Below are 12,301 nucleotides of genomic sequence, written 5' to 3' on the forward strand. Positions count from 1 at the left end.
GGAGTAGTACATGAGGTCAAGGGTCAGGCAGGTGTCACCTCCTGTAGGGCCTGGGAGGGTTTTATTCTGAGAGCAGCGGGAAGCCAGAGGGCAGCTTTAAGCTAGACCGGATGGACTTTAGTTTTAAAACAGACTCTCTATAAAAAGATACCAGACATGGAGGAGGACACACGGTGGTCTCATTGATTTGAGACTCAAAAGCCAGGCAAAAGGTAATTGGCGGCACAGTAGTCAGTTCGGGGCGATTATGAATAAAGCCATCGTAGGATTTGGAACCTGGCTCATTGAGCTTTTACAAAAGAGAAGTTCACAGGGTACGTTCAGGAATTGGTTTATGCTGTTTACTCCTCAGTACGTCTTCCATCTCCTGCACTGAAGGTGAGGTGCAGGTGCTCGAAGGGAGAACGGGCTAGGCACTGCATCACGGAGCCCGCGGTCCTGCAGGGGTCATGGTTACATGGAAAACCATACTCTACTCTGTTTGAGGCCGGGTGCCAAGGACATGATAGAGATGTTACTGGGGTAGCAGCATTAAGAGGTAAGTAAGGGATTGCCCATGTTGCCTCTGCCCCCCTCCCCCATATGCACAGCCTTCCCCACCATCAACTCCCACGCCAGAGCGGCACATGCGCCACAGTCGATTAACCTGCCCTGACACGTTATCTTGATGCTGTATGTTCCGCAGACTTGGGCGAATGTGTAACACGTATCTGTCCTCATGGTGTCATACAGCATATTTTCACTGCGTGTGAGAGCGGGGCGCTTGTCCATCTCTCCTTCACCCGAGGGCTCGTCCTCTCCAGAGCGTGTCACGTGTCCTCAGTCAGTGCTCTTACAAGTGAGCAAACGGTTGATGTGAGCGCTCACCTCTCAGCTCGCGTGACGGAGATGCCGACGCCTTTGCTCTCGCGGTGTCGTGGCTGCCGCCGGGACGGGACGCTAGTGCCTTCGGTGCTCCGCCGGCCCGCGGAAAGCCAGGCATTTAGGTGAGGTGTTAGGGATGCCAGCAGCTCCTGGCTTTCCACTCTCATTAGCTCTGCTTGGACTTCGTGAGGCCTCCCTGTACTGTTCCGCTCTGCTGTGAATGATTTTTCATTGAACAACTCTTGTTGAATAACTGTTATGGGCAGCCCCTGCCCCAGACGCCGTACAGTGGGGTATCGGTGGGGGAGAGCGACACGGGCCCTGCCTGCATGGGACCCGCGTTCCGGCTAGAGAGAGAGACTCAAGTAACTAAGCAAGTTGTGACAGATGCGAGGAAGGAAGCCCAGAGGGTGCTGTACCAGAGGCCACCTTAGTGGTGATTGGCAGAGGTGCCTCTGGAGGTTTGAGCCAAGACCTGAGGGTGCGAAGGAGACAGCCAAGTGAAGCTGGAGCAGAATTTCAGCGGTAACAGAGGCCGCTGCTGGCTCAGGGAGCAGAAAGTGTGGCGGAGGATGGGGACAGGACTGGAGTAGTACATGAGGTCAAGGGTCAGGCAGGTGTCACCTCCTGTAGGGCCTGGGAGGGTTTTATTCTGAGAGCAGCGGGAAGCCAGAGGGCAGCTTTAAGCTAGACCGGATGGACTTTAGTTTTAAAACAGACTCTCTATAAAAAGATACCAGACATGGAGGAGGACACACGGTGGTCTCATTGATTTGAGACTCAAAAGCCAGGCAAAAGGTAATTGGCGGCACAGTAGTCAGTTCGGGGCGATTATGAATAAAGCCATCGTAGGATTTGGAACCTGGCTCATTGAGCTTTTACAAAAGAGAAGTTCACAGGGTACGTTCAGGAATTGGTTTATGCTGTTTACTCCTCAGTACGTCTTCCATCTCCTGCACTGAAGGTGAGGTGCAGGTGCTCGAAGGGAGAACGGGCTAGGCACTGCATCACGGAGCCCGCGGTCCTGCAGGGGTCATGGTTACATGGAAAACCATACTCTACTCTGTTTGAGGCCGGGTGCCAAGGACATGATAGAGATGTTACTGGGGTTCAGAGCCCAGAGAACTGTTCTCGCTGCTGGTGAGAAATGGCTCAGTGAAGGCGGGGCTGTTTGTTCTGGGCCTTCATGGCAGAGCATGGCTCTCATCGGTCCCTCTCCCAGAGACTGGGACGTGGCTGCTGCTGGTAGGAGTGCGGGTGCGGGGGGCCCACTAACAGGACACCAGGTGTCTGCACGTGACACTGTGGGAAGAGAGCAGCTCCCGCCCTGGCGCTGCGCAGACCGTCTGCCTGCCTCCAGGACGATCGGGCAGCCTGACACCTCCCTGTGCCTCCAGGCCTCTCTCTCTGGGTGTCCCTGGCACACCTGACACCTCTCTGTGCCTCCATCCAGGACGATCGGGCGGCCCTAGCACACCCAACACCTCTCTGTGCCTCCAGGCCTCTCTCTCTGGGTGTCCCTGGCGCACCTCGACACTTCTCTAACTCTGGCTGAGCCCCCAAGAGCGTGGACCCTACGCTCAGAGCTTGGGCAGGCAGGGTCTGGTGAGACTTGCTTTGTGTTCTCTGTGTTTTTATGCTTAGTTTGTATTTATGGCAAGGGGTACTGCTTATGGTAGGAGCACAAAGTTAACTTTTAAAGTAAATTTAAGTAGAAACTGGGTAGATTTAAAGAAAAATATTAAGATACTGACAGTACTTTTGGCAGAGGAATGCAAAAAAAAATTGTGAGATGCTGTGGTAAGTGATGGGAGTACATTGTGGGGGGACAGTCAGGGTGTGGAGAGGACACGGGGGACAGCCTGCTCAGAGGGAAGAGGCGGCCCAGGCAGCCTCTGGAGAGGGACACAAGCGGCAGTCACAGTGTGAGCGGGGCAGGACTACAGGCCTGGGCGTGTGGGGCAGGGAGAGAGGCCAGAGGTGTGAGTTAGATTGGGCAGTGGCAGCTTCAAGGGCCAGACCGAGGAGCAGGCCCAGATGGGATTGCAGGAGGGGCCATCGGTGACCCTGGGAGTGTGAATGTTTAGCCCTGTGTGGGTGGACAGACAGCAGGGAAGGAACAAGGGCAGGAGTTTGACAGCAGGTGTGAGACGCATAGTGAAGGAGCGGGAAGTCGGCCGGCGTGGGTTCCTTTGAGCAGGAAGGGACCCTTGCATACTCTGTGTCTGCGGTGTGTGTGTGTTTAGCACATAGTACGCGGGGTGTTGTGTAAGTGTTAGATGCACTCGTGAGTACTCTCAGGAAGTCTGCTTGGAAGAATGTAGATAAGAGAAGGTGGGAGATTAAGCAGAAGTTCATTACCAAAGCCAGACGTCCTAAATCAGTGGTTCCCAAACCAGGCTGCACCTTAGAACCACTCCAGTAGTTTGTTAAGTTCCCATCCACCACCCCAGACCCGCTAAATCGAAACCTCTAGCGTGGGTGTGGACCCTCATGGATTTCCACTTTTATTTAAGAGTTCTCAGAATAATTCTAATGGACTTTCAGGTTTGGGGGGGGGTGCCCACTGATCTAGAGCAAATTTTTTTCCTTGTACCCAGAACAGTAGCCATCTCTTAGATTGGTGCACAGTTTGCCTTTGCATTGGCTGACCTCAGACGTCATATTCGCAACCATGCTGGCAAACATACATAACAGCTTTACGGAGAAGTTTATTTTATGGAAATGCAGTGTTACAAGGGAACTCCGAAACCGTTTTGTGGGTGCTTGGGAAATTTCACCGAACGCCGGCACACTTGAAAGTCTGTACCCTGAGCACTTCGGTGGAAGGGAAGGAAGTGGGAGAAAGGGGAACTGACCGCGTCCGGGTTGCACAAGGAGAAGCCGGAACCAGGCGGGACCAGGAGCGCCAGCTCTTCCTGTCTCCTAATGGGGTCGCTGTGGCCATCGAGACCTGCTGTCCCTGGCTGTCAATCAGGAATATCTCAGCGGGGAAATTTTCTTAAAAATAAATCCGTTGTCAGGAAAGCAAGATAATAAGCATTTTTCATTTATATAATTTACATTAAAACACTGTTTGCGTAGCTGGATTAAATACGTAGCAGTTTGCTAGGGCCGCCATAGGGACCGCAAACTGGGTGACTTAACGGAAATTTGTTGTCTCGCTTCTGGAGGCTGGAAGTCCGAGATCACGGTCAGGGCAGGGTGGGTTCCTGCTGGAGGCTGGAGGCTGGGACCTTTACCATTCTCTCTCCCTGACTGGTAGATGGCTGTCTTCTCCCTGTGTCTCTTCCTGTCGCCTTTCCTCTATGGGATCTGTTCGTGTGCACATTTCCCCTTTTTATAAGGACACCAGTCATTTTGGGCCCACCCTAGTGACTGCAGCTTAACTGATGTCTGCAGTGACCTGGTTCCCAAAGGTCACATTATGATGTACCTGGGTTAAGGCGTCAGCATTTGGGGCACAGGGGGCGTTTAAGCGATACTACTATTCAGTTTAGGGAATCATAGGGCACTGGAAAACTTGAGCAGGAGTCATTGATTGATCGATTCATTCATTCATTCGTGTGACCAGTGTTTAGAGCCTGTTATATATCACTTATGGCTCAGGCACCAGTGCTGGCTTGGGAATATCACTCACCTCTCTCGGCTTTATCTATAAAAAATGAAGGAATTAGAATAAATTCTTGGATGCTTTCCTTTTAGACCCAAATTCCAAACAATAACATTTTTTAATGAGGAAGAAAATTAAGCGAGAAATTTGTATACTGCTATCAGGAACCACACTCGTACTACCAATTTAAAGTCTCTTAAGTTTAGTGATAGTAGGTCAGCCACGCAGCAGTGGTGCTCATCGCTTCTCACTTTCCATTGGCCAGAACTGTCAGGTGGCCACACCTAACTGCAAGGCAGCCTGGGAAGTGTAGTCTAGCCGGACGCCCAGGAAGAAGAGGTGAAGACCGAAAGAAAGGCTGAAGGTACAGTTTCAGGAACTGTCGTGTATTGGGAAAATGTAAATGGAGTGAGATAAAGCCACAGTGTCAAAGTCTAAAACAAACATGTTTTTTAAATTTTATTATTAGTTTCAAGTATGTAGTACATGGGTTACACATTTATATAGTTTGTGAATAAAACAAAATTTTCACTTGTTAGGTAATGTCTGAAATTTAGAGAAATCGATGTCAAAAGAGCAGCGTCAGGAAGCTCAGTGATGCGTAGGGCATGCGTTGTCTCTACTTTTCACTCTAGCTCCATCTACATTTGGCTTTTCAATGCAGTAAATGAGTCTCGGGGACCTGAACCAGCTCTGGTTCTGTGTTCTGAAACACGTAGCATGTACACTTGATTTCAGTAAATAGGGTCCAAAGAGATGTAGTTGCTAGGTATTTTTTTGTTTTCACTATAAACAAATCACTAGCCAAAAAATCAGTTGTATTCCCCACTGTGTTCTTCCCTTCCGTAATACGAGACACATCGGAGTAATTACAGATTGCAGAGTAAATGATGCGCTTGTTATTCAAAGCATGATCCGTGGTCCTGCGCGTTGGCGTCACCTGGGAGCTTTCGTTCTCTCTTAAGAAATGCAGATTCCCAGACCTGCAGAATCAGAAGCCGGATTCTGACAAGGGGATTTGTATGCACACTAAAGTTTGCGAAGCACTGACCTAGGTTTTAGAGACGTGATCAGTAGCTTTGACTCACTAGCCTCTCTGGCTTCATTGATTTAGTCTTTGTGATGAGTGGGTGAGGTGTATGGGTGTTATAAAGTCAAAAAGTAAAACAGAAATTTGCACTCAGAATTTTTTTTTTTGAATTCTTTTCATGGGGTGGGTGAAGTGGGAAGGGGAGAAAATAACTTAGAAAAGGCAGGGCATCTTCAAAAGTGATTGTCAAATTCTGATTTTCGGCCTCTGGCCTCCAGCTTATTGTAGCTTTCTGCTATCTTTATGGTTTGGGGGAATATTAAGCCTGGGGAACCGCATAATATCCAGTACAGGGAGTGTTAAACTTTTACACATAAGAAAAATCTAGTAGAAAAGTTGACCAGCAGACTCTACACGTTAGCGGGAAAGTTCTATTTCCAGAAAGCTAGAGAAATTATCTCAAGATCCCTATTAATGCATTGCTTTTAAGATACAGTCCATAGCAATATATTTCAGACGTTTTTTACATGTGGTTTAATTTTGTTCTTCTACCTCACAAACGAACACAGAATTGGACTGTAGTTGGTTCTGGTGCTCACGGAGGCTGCTGCTTTGTCCGGGCCTCTGGCCTGTTCCGCTCATGGTGGCGGCCTTGCCTCTCAGCCTCCCCCGCCACCGCTTCTAACAAGCCGCGTTCTCCTTCTCACCTGAGCCTGATCTAAGTTCGGAGGGTCTCGATCTTCAGCAGCTGTTAATGAAGCGGTCAGCCCTCCAGGTGGTTTCTCCATCTCTCACCAGCAGTAGCTTGAGTTATTCTTTCTCTCATGATTTTTTCCTCAAAACTATAAAAGTGGCCTGTAATCAGTAGCAAAGTAACGTCAATAGCATTTTTCTAAATTCATCTTTGGACAACCTTGTATCAAAGAATCGTTTTCCCATCTTTCTCTTTTGGTCGAATTTCTCTTATTTCAAGTCAAGGAAGCAAACACGTCTTACAAATGACAGCTCAGCGGTTCCGTTTCTCATTAAGATGACTCCACTTGACTCCACTGCTGGAAGCGCCAGTGAGGGTCCGCGGGAACCTCCGCCTGCCGCAGCGCTTGGCGTCTGTGCCGCCGCTCCAGGCACGTGACCGCGGTGGGGTCTGTGGAGGAGTCGAACTTGCTGGCAAACAAAGAAGGCGACCGAATGATCCACGGCAGGTCTCCTGGTCCGTACACACAGCTGTCGCCGACGTAGCGGCCTGCGGAGAGAGACCCAGAAACTTAGTCACCTTCCTTCCCACGTCAGTTTACAGCCACACAGGGTCATCTTTGAGGGGTTCCGATTAAACATGACTGCCACGGTCGTTCGACAGGGGCTTTTAGGGTGAATCTTGAATTTATGGTGGAACAGAAGTTTCCTGCTTTCTCAGTGATCTCTCAAGTGTTCTGTGGCTACGTTAGGTGAGCGCCGTGGCATCCTAGCTAGTCATGAACACGGGGGAGGTAGCAGCGTTCCCTCGCCTGGCAAAGTCTAAACTCCCGGAGCTCTGCGTTAAGTTCCGTTAACTTTTCAGTCTTTTCTTTCACGTGGGCAGTTCACAAGAGTCGCGTGGATTTTAACAGGCCATTGCTTCGATCCTTTATCAGTGATGTAGAGTGAGTGTTTGGTGTAAACAGATTAAACGGGAATGACAGAGAATCCAGTGCTGACTGGATCCCTTGGGGATGAACTCAGTAGCGTGGTTTCTGGGCCTGGTGCTGCTGGCGCTTCTCACTCCCTGTCTCTGACCCTCCCTCCGACACTATGAGGCGGTTCCCATCAGCGCCCGCAGTTTGCAGACAAGTAAGCTCGCTCTCAGCTCGTGCGTGAGGGAAAGTTGCATCCGTTTTGGACACCTTCCTCTTTTCTCCTGTCCGCTCTGCCCTGCTCCTGCCCACGCCAGCCCAGTCCCCCCACTTCTGAAAGCCAGTCTTCAGGAAATGTTATTAAAAAGAGCTGGCGTCACATGCACAGAAATGTCCAGTAAGGCTGAAATAATCAGAAAGAGCCCTTCCCGTATCGAGCAAGTCCACAGCCAGCGAAGGGCCTGGCGCTGGACCGTGGTCAGCGCTGTGTGGGTGGCCGCTGTCGTAGATGTTGAAACCTTTTTAAATGATGGACATTCTTGGTACAGCGTCATAGATTCTCAGTAGAATTACACGTAACCAATCGAAAAGTATGAATGTAAAGACAAGCAGTGTGAAAAAACTTAGGACGGTGAAGGGAATCAGCCAACCTTGATCGTGACTGGACAAGTCTGTGATTTATATACGTGCGGGTTTGAACTGGAAGGGACACACACAAATGGAACGTTCTCAGAGTCGCGTTAGTACTGATGCTGTTTTGGTGATTAAACGAGCTCTTTGTCGCCGGTAGTAACAGGATGGCTGTCACTCTGCATGCAGGGCTGGGCTGTAAGCTTGCCCGGTGGAGTGCCGCCAGGTGGCTACACCTGGTTTGAGACCCCGCTCTGCCACTTTTCTGTGCCACTTCCTGTGACTTCGGGGGTGACATCACTTCTCTGAGCCTGCGGGTCCTCATCTGCAAAGTGTGAACCACACTGGTTTCTACCTGGGAGTCGTCGTGAGGGTTGACCGCAGGCCCAGAGGGGTTGACCACACTGCCCCGGTGACAGTGCTCAGCCCCTGACGGTGGCTGACCCTAATGCTGGCCACAGATGGACATGTTGCCGCTTTCCTGGTTGGTCGGTTTGCACACTAAAGCTAACGATGGCAGGAACTTTCCGAAGTGTTGACTTTTAGGGAATGATGATTTTTAAGATTTACAGTAACTAGGTTTCCTTGCAGACTTTGAAATATTCAGGTTGCCACTGTAATAATTCTGAATCATTACTTTATTATTGCTGGCAACAGCCCTTGGTGACTTTCCGTACCATCTGCGCACCCAAGGGAATCACATTTTCGAGAGGAGCCTGAGCTCCCTCTTTTCCTAAGCACGCTTTTACTGGCCACGCCAGTCCCTGTGGGTGATGGCGGTGAGCTCCTGCTTCCTAACGGAAGGCCAGTGGTTTGTTCGCCTGCCGTTTAACCGTCACCTCCTTGCTCTGTGAGCATCTGCCTCGTTGAATCAGTGCTACCTTTTTAAAGATCCTAGAGATCATTGCAGCCCCTGGACCTGGTACCTGTTGTGAGTGTGGCTGTATGGCACACAGCAGGAACCGCCCGTCTTTGAACTATTTTGATATTAGATTTTACATTTTTATTTGTCTACAGCCTGTCTCTTTTAGGTCAGTCTTCTAAACAGCTCAAATCGGGGTGACCATAGTCTATTTTGCATGTCCGATCTACTGTATTCTAACCAAGGACCATACCCAAGTGCACTGTTCACATAGGTAATGGTAGCCCCGTGCAGCAGCACCTGGGGTGGCCTGGAAGCTGCTTGCAAAGAGACAGGGCAGGGCCGGGTCCCCCTGGAGAGAGGGTGCTCTGCCAGGGCCACCGTCACTCACGGATGTGCCCTAGTTTTGCATTCTCTGTCCGCCACCGTTTGCGGCCCCAGCAAGGTCAGGCCCATTGCCTTCCGCGAGTGCCCCCAGCATGTCTGCACATCTCGGCTGGACTCATCGCAGGGCATTGTGAATTGTTCACCATCCCTTTTCCCTTCCCGAGACTGCCCGCTCCTTGCAAGCAGCATCTTCAGACTGGGCTCCGGGCACGTGCAGAGAGTCGGCACGGACAGCAGGCAGGAAGCAGGAATCGTTCCCCGGGAGCCAGGTTCTAGCTTTTCGACTCCGTAGATATTTTCCCCAAAACCCATGTGGCCTGAGAAGTCTGCAGTGAACCACTTCTCCAGACTTTTCACAGACGAGGAACCGGCTCTCCTCCTCCCCAAATCATGCTTTTGTCTGTTGCCCTGGGACATCAGACAGGGGCAGAGGCATTCACAGTGCCTCAGGTGACTGCTGTGGGCAAAGCAAACAGACCCTCCTTCAGCGAGACCATCTTAAGTGTGGGCGGGGCACCTGCCTTATCTAAGTGCTTAATATTAAGGTTTCTTTGCAAGGTCTCTGCAGGGATGCATATTAAAACATTTCTTTGAATCTAAAAAATGAAATCCAGCTTTTTCAGAGAGAAATTCAATCTTTGGCTTGACGAGCTTGGCCATGGAGCGCCTCTGCCAATTAGATCATAGGACAGAGGTGGCCCGTAAATTGAGCTTAAATTAAATCTATAGCTGCAAGATCCTGATGAAAAATGATTTAAAACACATACAATTTATAGTAGGTTGGAAAGCACAGCTGTGCAACATTTAAACCTATAGTGAATTTTTGTCTAGTCTCTTTTTAAGGAGCTTGCACGCAAAACGGGTGTGAAGCCTGTCCCTCTAGAGCAGCATAGGAACTTCCTGCAAAGGGCCAGAGGGGATGTTTCCGGCCGTGCTTTGTTGTCGTAAACAGTACAGTAAGTCAACGGGCATTGCTGTGGCCAGCAGAACTGTGTTCATAAACGCGGGCGGCAGGCAGCCCGCAGCTGGTAGTGGGCCAAGCACACTGTGGAGCGCGTGCCTGTGCTATTCGGTTTCCTGTTTTAATGGAGAGACCCAGGGAGACACAGGACTCATTTTTAATAGATAAGTGAGTTTGAATTCTAGGAACAGGTGGGAAAAGCCAGATCCCTCGTGTATTTTCATCTTAAGACTAAAAGTTGCAGCCCTGTCGCCTGTTTACTTTGAACATTTATCAGCCTGAACACTTATACTTTGTGTGCTTTTCTGTGTGGCTCTTATACTTTAAAAAAAAAAAGTCGTTGACAGTTGGCACCATGCATTGGACCCCCACTGATTCCAGCGCACTTGAGTCTGGTTGCCAGTCTCATCCCTGTCATTGAGGCAGCAGTTGTACAGTTTTTGTGACATTTGAAGACTTTTTTTTGGTTTTGTTTTTACCTTTACATCCATCGTGAACCTTCCCCTCCTCGTTTCTCCACTTAATGGCTCGAATGTCGCCTTCCCAGCCAGCATTGGGTGTGGCACCCGGAGCATCTGCGGGCGGAGGGGAAGCAAGAAAGCAGAGTGGGACCCAGCTCCTCAGCCCGTTTAGTGCCAGTTCTACCTCACTGTCATTCCATTTTCTCTAGACACGAAGTCCAGCCTCGTTTCAAGTGCCATCCTCTGATAAAAGGCCAGCACTTTCGGGGGCTGGTGGCCTGCACTACACTGGCAGTAGCAGAGGGTTGACCGAGGCCTCTCCATCTTTTTAATTAGATTTCTTTTTCCATTTCTTCCTCCGTCCCTAGTAACTGACTTAATGTGTACTGTGTGCCCTTCGTGGTTGTGTGCGGTCTCTTTGGATTGTGTTTTCTCCATAAGAACCCTCTGAGGTGATTTGAAAGTAGGATTTTCAGTACATGTGAGAGATTCTAGAAGGTCCTGACCAGTTTCGGCTGGATTTGTCTGTCCTGTCATCTGGACCAGTCAGCTTAGCTGTTGAAGCTTCAAGCCACATTCTCTACAGGAGCTAATCAGCTTTATACAGAGAGAAAATAAGACCCCTCAAGGGAAGGCCCCTGACCGCCTCTGCCTCTCAGAGGACCTATCTCAGGTACCCCATTTGCTGCAAACAAATTTCTAGTTTTAATACTTTTCATTTTTAAAGAGCCCCTAGCACAAGGCCTGGCACTGGTAGGTATTCAGTAGTGTTTGTTACGCAAATGAAGAAATAAAAAACTTTCCAAATGTTTGCACTTAGAATTTTCAAAAGGCTCAATTTGAGGAGATGCAAAATGCTTCATTCTGGAGAGGGGACGAAAGCAGGCAGGCTGCTTTGGGAACATGGCGCTCACTCAGCCAACTCCGCACCCCTAAAATCAGAGACTCTCCTGTACTCCCCAAGTAGAAGGTCTTGCAAAATATAGAGTTACTTACCAAACCGGAGCGTAGCTGAGGGAAAGACTATTCGTTAAGAATTAATTCCGCGTCGCCTCTGATTTCAACACAACATATTGTCGATTTGTCCTTACCTTTCAGTCGGTTCAGAGTCACCCAGTAATGTCGTTCTGGGCTGTGGATGTCCTTGGACCACTGAAGCATGTCTTTTGCACGGATGTCCGTCAGTACAAACTGTACAAACTTCCTCGTTAGTACGTAGTGAGCACTTCCAAAATAAATTGTTAAGTTATGAGGTGGTTTATCTTTGAATATTTTATTTGGAGAGACATAGATGCTCCCTTCAGGAGTGGATTCGGGACGACTTTGACTCATCTGGGATTTAGTGTTCGGTGGTTGAATTACTCCAGGAGTGATATTTTTATCATTCCACTTGCTTCTGATGTAGTGTATGATTTCTTTGTTGGTTTTGATTGGAAAATCCTGTCCACAAAGATTAATGACATAGCTCCATTGAAATTTGGAACGAACTAGGTCTTTCATGCAGTTGATATCTGCCTGTAGTCTTGTAAAGCCGGTGTTAGCCACCTTCTGTCTCTTGGATGAAATGAAAACATTTTCAAAACAGCTAACCAGGGTTTGCACAGCAGTCTTATACTTCTTCGGGGCCTTTTCATCAACATGAATGCAGTAAACATTTTGAGGTACATAAATCGTTCTGAGAAGCTGCACAAATGTGGCCAGCTCCTTAGGAACGGTTATAATATATGCCAGAGAGAAGTTGCCTTCCTCTGCTGACAGGGGCCTGGACATGAAGTGCAGCGCCTGGGAAATCCTGGAGCAGTTTCCTGCTGTGCGGAAGTGAGCAAGTATTCCCAGTCCGTGCGGCGTTTTACAGAACTTTGCAATTTGGAGGGCTGCCTCTT

At 49.2% G+C, this 12,301-nt stretch overlaps 2 protein-coding genes across 2 annotated transcripts in view; one reads left to right on the forward strand and one right to left on the reverse strand.

Annotated features, from left to right (window-relative positions):
• Window positions 1-12,301, forward strand: part of RTF2 (replication termination factor 2) — a 32,011-nt gene that overhangs the window by 8,783 nt on the left and 10,927 nt on the right. The window lies entirely within an intron of this gene.
• The window catches only part of GCNT7 (glucosaminyl (N-acetyl) transferase family member 7), a 10,620-nt gene continuing 4,851 nt past the window's right edge, over window positions 6,533-12,301 (reverse strand). Inside the window, exons 1-3 of the mRNA XM_025039704.1 lie at window positions 11,510-12,301; window positions 10,437-10,532; window positions 6,533-6,750 (exon numbers count right to left, since the gene is read on the reverse strand). The exon at window positions 11,510-12,301 is cut by the window's right edge and continues 4,851 nt beyond it. Coding sequence (XP_024895472.1) covers window positions 6,533-6,750; window positions 10,437-10,532; window positions 11,510-12,301 — 1,106 coding nt within the window. The remainder of the gene's footprint in view (window positions 6,751-10,436; window positions 10,533-11,509) is intronic.

This window comes from Pteropus alecto, unplaced genomic scaffold (assembly GCF_000325575.1).
Source record: "Pteropus alecto unplaced genomic scaffold, ASM32557v1 scaffold45, whole genome shotgun sequence".
Lineage (NCBI taxonomy): Eukaryota > Metazoa > Chordata > Mammalia > Chiroptera > Pteropodidae > Pteropus > Pteropus alecto.